This window comes from Mus caroli, unplaced genomic scaffold, assembly GCF_978045245.1.
Source record: "Mus caroli unplaced genomic scaffold, Mus_caroli_1 scaffold_2, whole genome shotgun sequence".
NCBI classification, from domain to species: Eukaryota; Metazoa; Chordata; class Mammalia; order Rodentia; family Muridae; genus Mus; species Mus caroli.
In genome coordinates, this window is record NW_028227257.1 from 147,082,872 (window position 1) to 147,100,844 (window position 17,973).

The following is a 17,973-nucleotide window of genomic DNA, read 5'->3' on the forward strand; positions in this document are numbered from 1 at the left end:
GTGATCTTACAGTGTTGTCTTCAGATTTTTTGTGAACCTTCATAGGCAGTGCAGAGTTGGCACCCAAGTCCAATCTCCAGCAAACTATGTGCCCACCTGCATAGCTGGGTACCCGAGGAACTCCACAGGTATTTCTGCAGGCTGGGCAGCCTCAGCACCTGGCTACCAGCAGGTAGCTGGTTTGAGGATTTCGTACTGACTTTCCAGGTAGAGTCTGTGAGAATGTCAGCTAGCCGTATTTTCCATCTAAAACACAGCATTTCCCACGTCCCTCTCTGTCCTCATGGTTCCAGAGAGAATGGCTAAGCTCTAGTCTATCTACCCTGTCTGCTTCCCGTTCCTAAGCTTGGAATGAACTAGAGCATTTCCCCCAGAAAATATCTCACTCTGTTGCCCAGGTGACCCCTGAACTTCTGCAGTAATCCTTTCTGACTCAGCCTCCTTAGTAGCTGGTTAGCAGCTACAGTTTTAATGCACTTATTCCAGAAAAAGAGGCGGCTGTGCCTTCTTTGTTGTCTTCAGCTGGAAGTAAAAAGGTTTCTATGGCACAACTTTTTATCTTCTAAACTCAGGGTCTCTGTCATCTTTGGGCACTGAGTATATTAAGAAAAGTCAGAAATTGCCATGGGTATTTTCCAGGACTCACTCACCACCCGAGATGCCCCCACTGCTCTGGCGTTCCAGGAGCTCCCTTGTCTTTGCTTACTTAGACAGGACAGGCTTTGTTCAAGTGGGACGTGCATATTGTAAGCTGTGCATACTTCATATGCTTTGCAGGTGGATGTGTGTGTACACATGAGACATTCAACAAACCAAGGTCTTGAGCGTGCCCCCGCCCCCCCATGTGTCTGTAAAGGGCAGCCACTGGTCTAGCCCTGTGGAGTAGTTTGCATTCCCTAGAATATTCCAGAAATGGCACCATAGTGTGTATTATTTTCTGTTACGTTTTACTCAATCTAGTTGCCCCCAAATTAACCCATCTTGCATGTCAGTAGTCTGTCCCTTTTTGATTGCCGAGTTGACACAGTATGACAAGTCACTCTCTAGTCACCTGGCATTGTACATCTGTTCTGTTCTTAGTATTGCCAAAAAGCCAATAGAACTTTTGTGAACGAACCTTGGTATAGAAACACACTTCTGTTTCCCTCTCTTGGGCAGAAGCCTCTTGGGTTGTGTGAGTGGCTGTACTTGACTTTTAAAACCTGACCTGAAGCTGCTTTCTGATGTGGGTTTGCTGCTGTGCTCCTGCCAGAGCCCCCTGACTGTTCTGGCTCCCCTCATCCTCGCCAAGGGTTGACAGTATCCATCTCTGACATCGTTTCACTCTGGAGGTGGAGGGGTTGCATTTACTGTGATGGAAACTCACATGGCCCTCCCAACTCGTGATCCAGTCTTTTCACGGGGAATTTGCTCCTCGTGTTTTCCTTAGGGATGTGTCAGTTCCAGTGTTGTACCCACTTCCATGCTAAGTTCTCTTCTAAGTTTTAAGTGTTCTGAATATGCTCGTGTCAGAGTGCACTGGATGCTGGTGCCTGTTTTCTCTGGGTCTAGCATTTATTGTCGTTTAAAAAATATTTTTATTAGTTGTATAATGCTGTGTATAAATACTTCTGCGTGTGGTGTGCACATGTGAGCGCAGATGCCTTGTGGAGTCCAGAAGAGGGCGTTGTGGGCCCTGGAGCCAGAGTTATGGATGGTTGTAAGCCACTGGATACAGTTGCTGGGAACGACACTCAGATCCTCTGCAAGAGCATGCTGCGCTCTTAACTACTGAGCCAGCTGCCCAGGTCTGTGTGTAGTTTGTGATGTCGTGTGTGTGTGTGTGTGTGTGTGTGTGTGTGTGTGTGTGTATAAAATATTTAACCCAGGCTGGCCTGGAGCTCATAGTGATCCTCCTGCCTCAGCTTTCTGTATGCTAGGATTGTAGGTATAAGCTACCACACATGGCTTAGCTTATGCTTTTTAATATCCCATTTAAGGAAAGTCAAATAGCTCAATATTGTAGAAGTGCTGTGACCTGGCATCCCACTTGGAAGTCTCAGGAACCCCTAGGTCTCTGAAGCACACACTGAAATCTGGTGCTTTAGAAGGTGACTTTCAGCCCTGGGAGAACAGAACGAAGAGACCCTTACGTGTCTGTACAGGGGACACAACACAAAAACAACAGTCATCTCCAACTGCAGGTTAGCCACAGCCCCCCTTGCTACTGTCCCCACAGTCTGAAGAGACAGCTGGGTCTGCTGCCACCCAGCAGAGCCATCTCCCTTCCATGTGACCATGGGGTCCGAAAGATTGATGGTTGCATTTAAAACATTCGCACAGACCTGGAATCAACCCTAGAAAATACAGATTTAAATGAGCAAGGAAAAGGCAGAATGAAAGGAAATAAATTGTGCTGGCAACTACTGTCACGTAATAAAATGTCATGTGTAACTGAAGGGCTTTTGCACAGGGCTGTCTGAGGCTTAGTGGCCATGTTAATTGAATAAGGTGCCTCATATTGACTCGGGGCAAGAATGAAATTTCCCTTAGCATCTATTTAGCTGAAGTTGTTGTTGGCAGCGGCCTGATGCTCATCTGTTACAGAACTGCCAGCCCCTCTGCACTGATGTAACGGCTCCAGAAGCAGCGTCCACCCGGCCCTGCAGGTATGGCCTGTCTCTGGCAGGACCTGACAGGGCCTGAAGGAACAAAGCTAGACAAAGGCTCTGGAGGGCTTAGAGGCTGCCCGGATGCCTTTCCATAAACCAGATGTTGGAAAAATGGTTACCTGAGCCAAGTAGCGGTTGTTGATGACTGATGATCCCTAAGATTCCTAAGGAGAAGGCAAACAGCCCTCTAGCTTTCCTGGTGTTAGGGGATCTCTCCATAGTCACTGTGTCTGGCCATGAAGTGGTCACTTGCAGCCCACTCTTGTGATCCCCTGTTTCTGTTACACAATAGGCACCAGACACAGTTACCTCCTGGGATATCTTGGTAGTGGTTGAAGCTGTGCAGCCCTTGACCCAGCTTCAGAAGAAGCGGTGATCAGAGCAGCCCCTGGAACGTTCTGTCCCTCCCTCCCATCGCTGCTGCAGCACAGTGCTTGCCTTGATCTCACCTGGATTTGGCACGTTCTTGGGGCTGGCAGGTTCACTTTCAAATGTGGAAACTCGATTTTTGTCCTCCTCCTCCTCGCGGGTGCCTCAGGTGCCAGTGTGGTCTGTCTAGCAGTCTCCTATTTCAGCATGCAGTTGTACTGCAGCTGCAGCTGTCCCCCAGTGTTTGATATCTGTGGCTTTATAAGCCGTGCCACGAGGAGTGTGTACTGTGTAGGTGAAGTTTTCCTTGAGTCGGAGGGAGTGACATTTTCCAAACCATTAACCAGCCCAGTCCTGAGGAGGCAGGTGGGAAGGCTTGCTGGAAAATTCCCAAAATCATCCCTAATTACAAGTCAAAGTCAAATGTATTCATTCAGCAAGTCCTAGGCAACTTTACAGGGCTTTGTTCTCAGCACTGGGGTGTTGAGAGGAGAAGAAAAGGTGCAAATCGAGCTCTGCCCACAGAGGGAGGGCTGAGCAGGGAGCAAGGTGGGCTCCTTGAATTAGAAAGGAATTCTTAGGGGCTGGAGAGATGTCTCAGCAGTTAAGAGCACTGACTGCTCTTTCAGAGGTCCTGAGTTCAAGTCTCAGCAACCACATGGTGGCTCACAACTATCTGTAATGGAATCTGATGCCCTCTTCTGGTGTGTCTGAAGGAAGTGACAGTGTACTCACATACATAAAATAAATCTTTAAAAAGAAAAGAATTGTTGGGGTGGGTTATCTCTTCTAGGGTGGTCAAAGTGGCTATAGGTGACGCAGCCTGGCCAGCTATAGGTAAGGCAGCCTGGCCTGCAGAAGCCTCTGCAGAGGACAGAGCAAGTGCAGAGGCCTGGAGCAGTTCTGAAAGCCACAGGGACAGGACACAAAAGGCTGAAGCTGGAATTGGCCAATGTGGGGGTGTGGGCTGGGCTAAGCTGACAAGACCTCACAGCCATGGGGTTCAGTTTAAGACAGAGGAAAGTCCCCAGTGGGTTTGCGTTGGCTCCACTCTCAAGCTCTCAGGAGCCAGGGCTCTAGGATGGCTAAGGAAGAAAGGGTTGATTTGGGCTCACACTTTGAGGATATAGTCTATCCTGGTGGGGAAGGCATGAGGACAGGGGCTGAGGCAGCTGGTTACATTGTACCCACAGTCAGGAAGTGCAGAAAGAAGGCCCAAGCGCTCAGCTTGCTTTCTCCTGATTATTTGGGCAGGGACCCACTGCCCTGGGGGTGGGGTGTTGCTGTAGGTCTGGGGTGTTGCTGTAGGTCTTCCCAACTCAGCCCGATCTGAAAACTCCCTTCCTGCCATGCCCAGCGACTTGTTTCTGTGGAGATTCCAAATCCCATCAACTTGACAAGATTAACCCTCGCGCCAACTTAAGGGTTCACCTGGTTCTGTGACACTTGTTTTGTTTGCATCATGACCTGTGTCTGCTGGCAGATGGCATGTCTCTTCAGAGGCCACCCAGCTCCCAGATGCTAGCATTGAGACTGGGTCCCATATCCAGTGAGTGAACTGTGGAGGGCCAGGCCACTAGCTGTCCATCTGTGTACAGTGCACTGCCACCTGCTGGGGTGCCATGGTAGGTTGTGGCAGAGATCTTGAATCCACTGGGTCACTGGCTTCAGAAAAATGGCCAGGACATTGCCACCCAGCACGAGTGACCTCTCTCTAGCCTAGGTCCAAGATCTGAGGCAGCATAGCTTTAAATAAAGTTATTGCCTCCAGGAGATTTAGGGATCTGTACTCTCGTTTCCATTCTTACTTGTGTTTCTGTTAGGAGGCCCATCTCCTCTCTGAGTCACCTTCTGTGGCAGGGTTAAGCACTGGGTATGAGGTGGCCACCCTATGTCTGACACTGGGAACTGCAATTGAAACTTGCTTCAGCCTCAGCTCCTCTCACCTGAGCACTGTGGATCTGTGCCCCCAGCCCCAGGTCTCTGCTTCCTTCCTGAGAGAAGAGGTGCCAGAAATGTAGAAACTTGATTTCCATTTAACACTTGCCTGCTGAGTGGCTCCTTCCTCAAAGACTTAGGCCTCTGCCTGTGCCCTCTTATGTCCATATTCCCATGCCCTTCATGTAGCCTCATGAGATATATAGAAACCATCCCTTCCCTCCCCGCGCCCCCCACCCCCGTGAGTTCCCAAATGTTGTGGCCACTGCTTTCTTCTTCCTTCACCCACCTGCTTCTCTCCATGGCAGAGAGGCCTGGGGTCCACAAGTCCCTTGGGGGAAATGCTCTGTAGAGAGCTGCAGTGCCTGAGCCAGCAACACTTGCTGCCACAGAAAGACCAAGAGGATTATGCCCAACACTTGACTGGGTCAACAAGCATTCAGTAATTGTCTGTGACAGAAACTGCCTACGTGCCCCTGCTGTTGTGTTGACATCTGCCCCCGCTGCTGAGCACACCCCAGCCCTGAGAGAGAACATCCACAGGCGGTTGGGTGGGCCTTGAGGAGGCTTGAGCGGGAAATCTATGGTGACTGCCCCACCGGCATCTTTGCATTAATAGCTGGATGTAGCCTACACATAGGCAACTGAACCGCCCTAGGCAGCCCCGGGCAGGCCTCCAGGAAGCTGGCAATGCTCCTCTGCTCCCAGAGCGGCTGGGCCCGACTCTCCCCATCGCCATGGTTCTCCTCGCCATGTTTTCTGAAGGCAGCCATGAGCATGCTGAGTGGGCGCTTGCTCTGGACTAAAGCTCACTTCCGCATTCTGGTCACAGGCTCATAGCCAGCCTTGTGGGCCTAGGGGAGGTGCTTTCCATGAGGACATACTGTGTGCTGTGTGCCAGGGGGTGCAGGACACAGTCGCTCAAAGCAAGGTGCCATGCTGATTGTCAGAGGTCGCTAGTCCCCTACCTGAGAGTGAAATCCTTTCCAACCTGTGGTGGATGTGGACACCACTCTTCCCAGCCGGGATGTCTTGATCATACTGACGTATCTATCCCACACTAAGCTATGGGTTAGACTGCTGATCTCTGGGGAATACCCTGTAGGATGGAAGAAAATGTCTGCTGGTTTCTTGGGAAGGTCAAGGCTGAGGAAGAAGATGGGGGTCTACTGAAGCGCGTGCTCTGCCACTCCAGAACGCTGCTCAGTTATGGATGCCATCGTGTGCTTGCTGAGGCCATAGCACACTCTTTGTAACCGCCTTTCTCCCTGTCTCCTCAGGCACATCTCCCTAACACTACCGGCTACCTTCCGAGGCAGAAACAACACCAGCACAGACTATGAGTACCAGCTCTCCAATCTGTATGCCATATCAGGTATGCGGGCCACGGTCACAGGCCAGTGCAGCACTGTGCATCTCAGTCCCCAGCCATGGTCTCTTCCCTGCAGAACCTGGCTTTCCCTTTCCTTTGTGTTGGAACTTAGCCAATGGTATGTTTGGAAGCAAATGAGGTGCAGTGTGTTGGTTTCTCAGGTTGGGGGCATGCTCACCACAGCCTTTACATGCCAGCGGGCAGGCCCCGCTGAACACCCAGTCCTGCCTGCCAACGTGTGTCCCTGCCTGTCCTCACCTTAGTTTCTCACAGGCGGTGTGTGTCCAGCAGGGACACAGCCTGTTCCCCTCGCACACCCAGAGTCCATGTCTGTGGTTTCTGAACTCAGCCTGGAAAAGGATAGTGTTCCTGTGGCAGGAACTTCACCAGGGAGGAGGAATGGGGCAGCCTCACTGCAGAACAAAGAATCATGAGGTGTGAGGCCATACAGGTGACTGCTTAGAGCCCAGGAAGCCCACAAGCACCCCCATCACTGGGGAACACGGTAAATCGGCGCCACTTAGCAGCACACATCCTTAATGCTGAGTGACATTTCGAACACGGGAACATGACACCCACTCATGTCCCATAATGAATCGGTTATTTAAAAGGTAATCTCTCTCTCTTTTCTAAAACCTGCAACTTCGGGTTACTAAATAGGTGAGCTCCCACAGTGGGGTAATTCCTGCCAGTGTGCGTGCGTCTCGTTATGATCGCTCCCTAATAGGTTTGGAAGTGAAAGCACAGGCAGGTTGTTCCATTTCTGGGCCGCACTCCTGCTGGGAAGGGGGGAGCCCCGAGTTCCAGCTCTGGCTCTGCTCTGGAAGCCAGGGCAGAGGGGGGGAGGGGCAGGCCACATGTGTCTAAGGAAAGTGTCTCTGGGGAGTGCGGCTTCCACACCAGGACTATTTCAGGAGAGTCGTCAGGGGAATGTAACAAGTGTGGAAGGATGGCATGTTTTGTAGACAAGCTGACTTATCTCCCAGATGCTCAGTGTCAGAGGGGGACATAACAGGACTGTGACGCCCAGGTCCACCTCCCGCAGACCGCCCCCCCCCACACACACACACGCCTCTTCTCGTCGGCAGCTTGCACATCTTACAGCTTTGGCACTGGGCAGCACCCACCATCCCTGTGTCCTCTGATGGCTTTCCCAGCTGTTGATGCTGCCTCAGCAAATAGCCCACAGGGCACAGGCTTCGATCTGGCAGGAATGTGATCGTCTGCTCTGGACCGCTGCTTCCGTAGTGCAGTGTTGATGAAGTGTTGACTGGGCTCATTTCAGCTGCTGGTTTAGCAATAGCAAGGTAACAGCCTTGGGGCACAGGGGAAGTGGGTCAGAACTTCCTGTCCCATTTATATCCATGACAATCTGTGGGATTTTCATCTTCAGAGGTAGTTGAGGCTCTAGCTCAGGCCACAGACAGCTCAGGTCTCCTCAGCAGCTACAGGCCCCAAATCACTCTGCTAGGAGCTGGTTCTCACAGGGTCACCAGAAATACCCTGCAGGCCCTCAGGACTCCTGGGAGGCCTGCAGGCTCACCATGGCAACTAGTGGAGCGGGGACTGGGAAGTCCATCCATCCCCTTCCATCCCCCATATCGCCTGCCCACCTCTGTCTTGTTCTAACTCAAGGGCACAGAGACCACCCTGTCTCTGCCACCCACATAAGCTCTATCTGGTATCAAGTGGCACACATCTCAGTTTGGTGTAAGATAAGGGTTTCTAGAGGTTTAATCCAAAAACCTCATAAGGTGACCCATGCCCCAGGCACCAAGCCCCATGCTGACTCCCCAACAGTGGAAGTGCTGAAAACCATGACATGACTCATCAGACCCTCTCCTCTCAGCCACCAGTGCAGATCGCAGCACTCTTGAGGCTGAGCCCTGGTGCATGCTTTCGGTGTTTCCTGAAGATAGCCATAGCCATTTGATAATTTTTGGCCCTTTCTAAGATAAGGAGCTGTAGGAACAGTGTGACTAGAAATGTAAAATGCAGCCCTGTTGAGTAAGTGTGGGGACATTTACTTTCCAATTCCCTTCCCTGAGCCAAGACAGTCTCCTTCCATCCCAGAGCCTATATCAGAGCTCCTGTGGCAGCAGAAGAGACCATACAGAATGCTGCCAGGCAGACTCATTGAGCTTGCATCTGTTCTGCCCAGGAACACCAGACAAGTCCCTCAACATACACCTGCATGTTTCCAGGGTCAAGGGCCAGCCCCTCTACCAGCTTGTTTCCTGTCTGCGGCTTCCTCTTACCGAGCCAGACTTTGTGCTTTCACAGCCGTGTCGTGGTTTTCAGTGCTCAGACACATCAGGCACATCGGCCATGATCCACCCAGTCCAGAGACTCGTTCTTGCTGTGGACATGGGTGAGGAACTTGCTGGCTCGGCATGAGAGTCCTGGAATGTTTATATCCCTTTTGCTGCCTTCTTACCCCCCCCCCCAAAAAAAAGCCATGAAGCAGTCATTTGTCCCACATCCTTCCTCTCCTGGGACTGTCTTCTAGAAAATTCTTACAGATGTGAAATCTAACTTATCAAAAGAAGAGCTGGGGACCCACAGTGAGGACTGTTGTTTTTTATATGAATACTCTGAAGCAAGGAGAGAAATGTATGAGGCCATCTCTTACTTGACCAAGAAGATGTCCTACAAACTATTCAGTGGCCTGGCTTTTTAGTTAGCCACAAATGAAGGGAACGTACAGAACGTTCAGGACAAGAACCTTGTGAGGGGAAAAAAAAAAAAACCCAACTAGTTGAATCTTAAGTGAGATTTCTTTTTAAAAATATAAGTTCTAGGAAGATCCACACCAACATGTTTAAGGGATTTTCTTCTTGCATGGGCAAGCAGTGGCCTAAAGCTCTCTGACTGTCCCCTCTCATGTCATCCTTTCCTGAGTGAGCCCCTGAGTCATGACTGCCACCTGTATATACCTCTAAGATATGAGCCCCCTGAGGGTTCCCCTTGGCCTCAAGTGGATCTGATTAGACATTTCACCACCAACCCTGAAAATGTTCCGCAACTAATTTTTTTTTAGCATCTTATTTTCTAGGATACTTTTAAAAAGATTATTTTTTATGTGTATGAATGTTTTGTTTGTATGTATGTGCTTGTGCTGTGTGCCTGCCTAGTACTCACAGAAGCTAGAAGAGGGCACCAGGTCCCCTGGAACTGGCGTTACAGATAGTTATGAGCCCCAACATGGGTGCTGGGAATTGAACCCAGGTCCTCTGGAAGAACAACCAGGGCTCTTAACTGCTGAGCTGTCTTTCCAACCCAGCATCTCTTATTAATGAAAAAAATCTTCTATGCTGGCATTTTAGCCCTGTCAGCAGGGGCAAGAACAGAGGCACAGCTGTACTGTTTTGCCCACAGTACCTGGGTTCTTTTAGGAACCTAGGATTCAAGTAAAGCATGACATACTTGGCTTTGATACAAAAAGAAATTTCAGGACAAGCCAGCATGAAGTAGGGTCATAGTTTGTTAAACTAGAAAGGCATCTCTGGAAAGAATAAGGCATACCAGAGCACAGGGGTTTGGGGATGAGGAGTGGGCTATGGAGGTGGGAGGTTTCTCAAAACAGACCTCAGCTCAACTCAGTATCCCAGCATCCGCTGCATGCAGTGTTTCTGTGGCTCTTGGGTTAACCTCAAGCGCTTGTTAAGGAACCACCCCCTCCTTTTCTGATAAAATTGGTTTTGGACTCTGAATGTTTCTTGGATAAAACTCAGAGCCACTGCTATCTCACAAAGGTTCAGGATGTGTCCCTCTCCTGGCCACCCTCATGTTTCCCAGAGGCTTTCTTTTTCCTATAACTTTCTTCAGGTGTTTAGATGTCTGACCATCCAGTGGTTTCTGTTCCACCTGGTCTAAGGACGATTTTAGGTAGAGCCCAAAATACACACAACAAAATCAACCTGGATGAGAGAAAATGATAGCAGGGGGTGGAGGTGGGTGGGAAGGGGCATAGATTGGGTGCGTCTGGCAGCTGCCTGGCAGTGGGTGCTGGGTTTGACTCTAAGTCTTGGTAAGATTGTTGGCAGGGTGCTAGGTGCTAAGTATCCTTTTTCTTGATCACAGAGAATAGTCTTTCCTCCCAGAACACAAGTGGAAGACAACCCAATGTAAGCAGTCCTGAAAGCGGAATGGAATGAGCAGAGAGGCTGTGGGTGCGCCCTGCTGCAGCCAGCCCTGGCTCTAATTCTGCTCCGTGTGAGATGCTCCAGGTGGATAATAATCCCACAGATACATATGGACAGTCACAGGTCCATCAGGCAGCTCTGTATATGGGGAGAGAACTGTAAAAATTTACATTCATGGGCATTTATTCTGTTCGTAGCACACCCAGCTTTCTGTGCAGATAATGGCGTTTGAGAACAGCCCATGCAACCTGGGTACTCAGCTGGCCACTCTCAGCTGAAGTGGCCTGCATCACTGGAGATCTTGGTGAGAAAAAACTCACCTAGGCTATCCCTCCCCAGTTCCTGCTGTCACACACTGTAGCAGGGGACTCCCGAGGGAAGGGTCTCGATGCCGTTTCCTAACCCAGGGTACTTCTTCAGCCGCGTGGCAGATGCACTTAATGACTGCGCCTCCAGAGCAGTGAAGCTGGGCGCCCAGGCCTCTGCTGACTGCAGTTAGGAGCTTCACGAAATTGCCTTTTTAAAATAGTTTTTGAAATTAAAATATAATTACAGTTTCTCCCTTCTCTTTCCTCCCTCTAATTGCCTTTTAAACCACAGAAAAGTTTTTTTAATCTTTGAGGGGGGGCATTGAAGGTATAAAAATTAAGCAAATACAAATGAAAACTGTCAAGTGAGAAAAGCCACACACACACACACACACACACACACACATCTCTGGCCCCAAGGGGCACTGCTGTGCAGAAACACAGGGTCCTTGTCAACACCCCCAGGCAGGTGGCCCAGTGTCATGATCTGGCCTGGGCCGGCCGCTCCATGGCTTTGACTCCCTACTCCCTAGTGTTAGGTCCCCTACACACCCCTAGCGGTCTCTGATGGCTCAAGCCACATCTTCCTGGCCTCCGTGGCTGCACTCTGAAAAACTAGATCCTCTTAAGATGCTTGATGCCGAGGAGGGCTGAAGGTGCTTGGGTTGAAGTCTGTCCTCTTGTCAGGGCAGACAGGAGGACACTTTTCTCTGAAGCAGAGATCTGTGGATGAGCTGCAGAACGCTGGCATGGGCTGCGAAGGCACGAAGCAATTAAAAATAATTAATGATTCCTGAGGATCAGCCTTTCTCCATGCAGTTTTAATCCAGTTCTCATTTAAATTGGAAGATGGACATTTAATTATCAGTATTATGAAACTCGTGATTTATACATTTCATCCAATGGGATAAAATTTCTGCCAGCAGCTCTTCATCTTGTGGCAAAGAGTCTGTATGTCTTGTGAGGGGCGGGGGACATACTTTATGGCAAGAGACTGTGTGTCTGGGTGAGGGTTGCTGCTTGTTTGAAACCTTACCAGCTGTACAAACAGAACACTCCACCCCAAACATAGTTCCTTTCATTTGGAGTGACCTGTCTGTCTGTCTGTCTGTCTGTCTCTGTAAGGAGAGAAGTGGATGTGATTGCTCATACCTGCAATCCCAGCACTAAGGAGGCCAGGCAAGGATCAGGTTGCTGTGAGCTCCAGCTAACTGGAGTGACACAGCTTGACTCAAACGAAACACTGAAAATATACCTACCTTGTGCCTTAGTGAAGCTTTTCAGGCTGGGATCGAGAGGAGTGAGGCTCAGATGACAGGGCAGCCCAGATCTCCTGTGGCATGCAGATAACACTTGGTTCCACTCGTGGCATGCTGTGGGTCTCCTCCTAGTTCATACATGAGCTGAGTGGGTCACTAATGATGGCCACCGGATGCTGCCTCTGTGTTCCCTGCGTCCCTGTGGCCTTCATCTTCCGTGGACATGCTCTTGTGGCCTGAAGAGATGATGCATTTCCCAGCTCCGCTTTCCTTTATCTATTGGAGCGCTGGGGATACCTGGGACGACTTAGAAAGCTGTTAGGTGAGTGCCCAGCAGGGAGAGGCAACTTGAACCAGCCACAGAGTGCAGTGTGGGGGACATTCCAGAATGCAGTGAAAGTGGCTGACCTGACAGCAGTGCTCAGGTCCAGAGAGAATTGAGTGGTGACAGTGGTGGCAGTAGTGGCAGGGGTGGAAGGGACTTCAGTTACCACAGTGGGGGCTGTGGCTCACCTTGTGTATCCATTGGGCCTAGCCATGACTGGCAGTGAGATCAAGTCTACAGAAAAATATAATAAGGATAAGAAGAGCTGAACAGAAGGATGGGAATTGATCACCCAGCATATCTGTAGATCCTGATGTAGAGGGGTGGCTGACAGGTGGCCAGGTTCGCTCTGTACACAACCATGTGTGCGCTGTCAGGCGCACGCACACTGCCTTGTTTCGATTGATGAATTGCCTGCTTTCTTGATTAAACCTTCCGTCACTTAAGAAACAAAAAGCCTGTGTTTAGATGGCAGAGTGGGACATGTCAAAAAAATCTGTCTCCTTTACCTTTGTGCAGATGTGGGCACAGACTGTAACATGTATTATTAAAATGAATGTGGCATTTACTGTGCATTATTCCTTCCCTGGGAGAAAGGACTGTAAATTATATGCTAATAATAAGCTTTAACCCTTTCGAAATGCAGAAAGATTTAAGAGTGCAAATCCTCACAGAGGCCTGGCTAATTGGATATGCTTTTGTACATTCCCCGTGGCCGCCGTGTCACAGGAGTTAATGAACACTACGCATAGGCCCGTTCACAGGGGCACTCAAGAGCTCGAGCCAGTGTCTCTGCAAGGCTCCACAGAGGGGCAGAGCCTGACACCCTGCCCGTGGCCCATGGCTGGCCCATGGCTGGCCCATGCCCTATGAATCCTCAGCTGGAATGTTAGCATGGCCCCTCCTCATTTTCTACAAGCCCACTTGGCTGGGCTTGTGGTCTAGCCCAAGCAGGTGCCTAGACACACAAATGCTGTGGCTTGCCCACTTGACCAACCCTTTCTAACCGTAATGTCCTGCTGTCTCGGTGGCAAGTGCTTCCTCCAAGCACAGCCTGAGCCTTCATCTGCCGGTCAGACCTGCATGTCTCCCATGTCCCCAGCCATGAGTGACTGCATCCTTCCAGACCTCTCCTGCCCAGATCAATCTGCCCTTTGACATGTTGTACCCCTGTCCTGCCAGCCTGCGTCACTCTCTGAGTCCTTGCTCCGCTCTGCTTTTACATCCGGCACAGCACCAGTTCCACCCACCTTGCCTTTTTGTGTCTTTCCCAAGTGACCTTCAAAGGCCTATTATCAAGCGTTCTTCTCAGTCTTTTTAGGGTCCCTCTGCCCGCAGTCTGCCGCCATCCTCCTGGCTCACCCTACACTTGCCTTGTGCTAAGCACCTTCAGTAGACAAGGGCCTGTTTGAAAGCCTGGGGGTGGGCTTCTCCCCTTTCTAAGTCAGGAAGATGTGGGTAACACAAAGTCCACAGAAGGAGCAAGGCTGCTAAGCCTCTGCTCATTCAGCAGACTCTGGGGCCCATGGCAGGCTCTGTGATCATCAAGAGACCTGTTGGCAAAGGCTGTCACATCATGTTCAGAATTTTGACACATGCTACCCAGCTTTCAGAGAGAGAAATCCTGGGTGCAGCCTCCCAGGTCGTACACTGCACAGCGTGCATGAGTAGCATCCCCTAGAGGCTTGCATTATGCTCAGGCGGGTGACACAGTGCTGTAGCTACTCTCACACCTGGGAAAGACAAGGAGTGTCCAGCCCCCCTCCCCAATTGCTGGGAGGATCCAGGGCTTAGTAAAAACAGTTTGCAAGGCAGGAGGTCTTGTGGGAATAGGGGTGCTCTCCATACTCACTTTCTCTGCTGGACATGACCTGTGGAGGAGCCCAAAGATTTGTGGGGAGTCGTGACTCAGGACACACTGGCACATGCCCAGCACGGTCTTCACTGCAGCCTTGTGCTCCCTCCCAGAAGTCTGATGGATATGGTCACTTCTGACTGTTAGGGAAGATATGTTCTCCCCCGCCCCAGTACAGGGAAACGGGCAGTAAAGGCTCTGCGACTATTCAGCCAGCATCTCTGGAAGCCGGGATGCCGAAATGCATCATCACTTACAAGTGGGCTATTTTCTATGGCAGAGAGCCCACAGGCCCTTCTGGGGAGGCGACAGGATGACGGCTTAGGGGCAGGAAAGAGGGAAGTGCCAGGCAGGCAGAGCCTGCCAGCAGCATCTATAAAATCTTCCTGCATGTGCCTTTGGTGTCTGCAGGAAAAATCCTTGGTGGAGCTGATGACTGCCGGGGCCTTTGTGTGTGCTTCTACTCTCTGCAGGTGGGGGAGCACCAAGACCTACTCCAGTTTAGTCATTATGGAAAATTAAAATATTATGAGGTGACAGGTACTTCAGAGCTCTTAAGTAGGTGGCCGACTCCCACTGCGTTCTCGGTCTGTATTTGGCTTGAAAGCCTGGCAGAGCTTGGGCAGCAATGCCTTCAATTCATGGGTGAGGCAGACAAGGGGCCTTGGATGGACCTTGGCAGGGACTTGCAGATCAACTTCAGGCCTGAGTTTCCCACCAGGGATCTGAGCAGCACCGGGTCTGGGTGGATGCCACATCTCCCAGGTCAGTTTGGCAAAAACAAGTGCAGTTGTTTGAGACAAGGTGTGGTTGCACCCCATCAGGGCCACAGGTACCATGGATACATGCAGCTCAAGGTGGTCCAAGATCCTACCTGATGCTATATATCTACAGGCCCTAGACCTCATGGGCACTCTGTTTAGACAGCACCCTGACAGAGAGCAGGTATCTGGGCACTCCTTCCTCCCCCTGTGTTCATCTTCTCATAACTTCCTTCCAGGCAGAGGACCCCATTGCAGATATGGCCCAAAGCATACTAATAACCAAGGAAGTGTACTTAACCCCAGCTCTTCATCTGCTCCTGACACCTCTGCTGGGGCTGCTCTGGACACTGCTGTCTGCAGAGGCTTACGTATCAAGTTTGCCTTTTTTTTTTAATTTTTAATATTTTTATTACATATTTTCCTCAACTACATTTCCAATGCTATCCCAAAAGTCCCCCATAGCGCCCCCCACTTCCCTACCCACCCATTCCCATTCTTTTGGCCCTGGCATTCCCCTATATTAGGGCATATAAAGTTTGCAAGTCCAATGGGCCTCTCTTTCCATTGATGGCCGACTAGGTCATCTTTCGATACATATGCAGCTAGAGACAAGAGCTCCGGGGTTCTGGTTAGTACATCATGTTGTTCCAACAATAGGGTTGCAGATCCCTTTAGCTCCTTGGGTACTTTCTCTAGCTTCTCCATTGGGAGCCCTGTGATCCATCCAATAGCTGACTGTGAACATCCACTCCTGTGTTTGCTAGGCCCCGGCAAGTTTGCCTTTTGTTCTGTTCTCCATGTATGTGTCTCTCACAGTAATCAACCGTCAGCTGAGAGGGGAGGAGAGGATATTACGGTAATGTCTTTCATTTAAACACATTTAGGGAGCTAAAATAGATGACACCTATCTATTTTATTAAAATAGATCGAGTTAATAGAAATAATGTATTTAATTATATCCGCCCTTCCCGGGTGGAACCCCTGAGTGCACTGTTTGGGCCTTTTGTCACTAATGTAAAACTCAAGACAATTCTAAGTGGGAGAAAGAGTTTAGAGAGATGGACCCGCCCAGTGCTGCACCCAGTGCTGAGATTTAAATTCAGGTTTGGACATCAGGCCCTGAGGCCGTGGCTCTTGTTCAGTCCAGGCTGCTGTTTGTTTCTCTCCCTTTGTCAGCCTGAAAGGTGAAAGTGTACAAGCACAAATGATTCACGAAAGCACCCAAGTGTCAGGGTGGCCCCAGTGCTCTGGAAATCCCTAGTGCCCCAGCCTCTCAGCTCTCACTAGGGAGAGAGAGGCCTTGAGCACATGGCTGACTAGGATCTCTAAGTCCCAAGGGCATCAGGAGCAGGCAAAGACTCCACAGGGGTGTTGCTATTACTACAGTACTCCAGACCCATTCGCAGGTCCTTTTTGGGACAGCTAAGGGGATGAAGGAGGCACCTCCAACAACCCCTTATCAGTAGTGGGGCCATGCAAGTTGTGCTGTGTACATCTTTGTCTCCTGTGCCACAGTTTTCCCTGAACCTTAAAATGATGGGAGGTGGCCAAACCCACCATGCCACATAGTGGCATTGAACCCTCAGTTCCTTTCCCTGTTGTGAGCTTTGTAGCTCCATGAGTTCCTGTGTCTGTCCACCAGCATCAGGTCCCATCTGAGCTGGGGACCACCTCAGTGTCACCTGCCTGCCCTTTCTCAAAGCTTCATTCTCTAGATCAGACCTCCAAAGAGCCAGGGATGGTGAACAGTTGCAGCTCCCATGTTCCAGCCACCTCTCTGCAGAGGCCCTAGCCTAGGACCCGTGATCTTCCAGCCCACGTCCCCTCTGCTTCACACTCCCCTTTTTCTCCACCTGCCTGGGGCCCGGAAGGACGGGGCTCAGGCTAGCATCTTGAGATTTACCAGGCAATGATGCGACTTCACAGAGGTGGGTACTCAGCTCAGAAGCTGCCCAGTGTCTCACACCAGAGTGTCCTCCCTTCTCTGGGGACACATGCATCTGACTTCTGACAGCAGCACAGAGGAGAGCCCAGCCTATTTAAGGGCAGCAGAGCTAACTTTCCCACACACAGAGCACCTGGGTCTACCCCTGCCCCCACCTCACCTCATCTTTCCTTCAGTGCTGCCCTGCATGCCCGCTGTGCTTCCCTCCTTCTTAGTTACAGTGATAATCCTAAGCCTCTGTGCTACTTACTAGAGGGAAAGAAAGGAGGGAGGGAAGGAGGGGAGAGGGAGAGGGAGAGGGAGGGAGAGCAAGTCTTTGGACCAGCCTGTGTATGGATGGAATTATTTGTCACATGTCACAGAGAATGAGACTCCTCACACTCAGATTTGTCTTAGCATCATCTCTGGGATGGTGAATGATGCCAAACTTTCCTCCAAAGTGAGATCCTTTGTTGGCGAGTGCTTTCTCGCGCCTGGCGTGCTTTACAGCATGAGCAATCTCTTGATCCACTGGCAAGGCGACATCCATGATCTTGAATGAGGGAGTGGAGCTTACCTCGCTAGCCCTGTGCATCACTCTGGTGACACATAGAGGCATCCTGAATTGCTCACTCGGTAGAGGCAGTGAACACACTGGGCTTTACATGCCTTGCCCTGTGTATTGACTTCAGATACATCCAGTGCCAGCAGAACTCTGTCCTTAGAGAAGATCTTTGTCTTGAGCGTTGCCTGGTCCCCAACTCTTGCTATTTCTGCCAACGGTCCTGTCACCTCTGTAGACTCAGGGCAGGTGGCTTCTGTGGCCACCGAGCTTCCTGGTTACATACGTTTCCTGGACAGCTTGGGCATTGCGCTTCACTGCCCAGGTCTAAGGAAAGTTCTACCTTTAGCTAACAGGTCTTGTTCAGGGTTATTCAGGACTGCAAAGATGGTTCAGAGTTTATGTGAGGACCTGAGACCAATCCCTAGCACCCACAGACAAAACTGGGAGCGGGGGCTCTCATTAATAATCCCGGTGCTGGGGAGACAAAGACAGAGGACT

General features: G+C 50.5%; 1 protein-coding gene across 2 annotated transcripts in view; it reads left to right on the forward strand.

The window, feature by feature from the left end:
- The window catches only part of Mvb12b (multivesicular body subunit 12B), a 158,527-nt gene that overhangs the window by 79,889 nt on the left and 60,665 nt on the right, over window positions 1-17,973 (forward strand). For both annotated transcript variants that reach the window (XM_021153581.3, XM_085834999.1), the window contains exon 7: window positions 6,239-6,333. In XM_021153581.3, coding sequence (XP_021009240.1) covers window positions 6,239-6,333 — 95 coding nt within the window. The remainder of the gene's footprint in view (window positions 1-6,238; window positions 6,334-17,973) is intronic.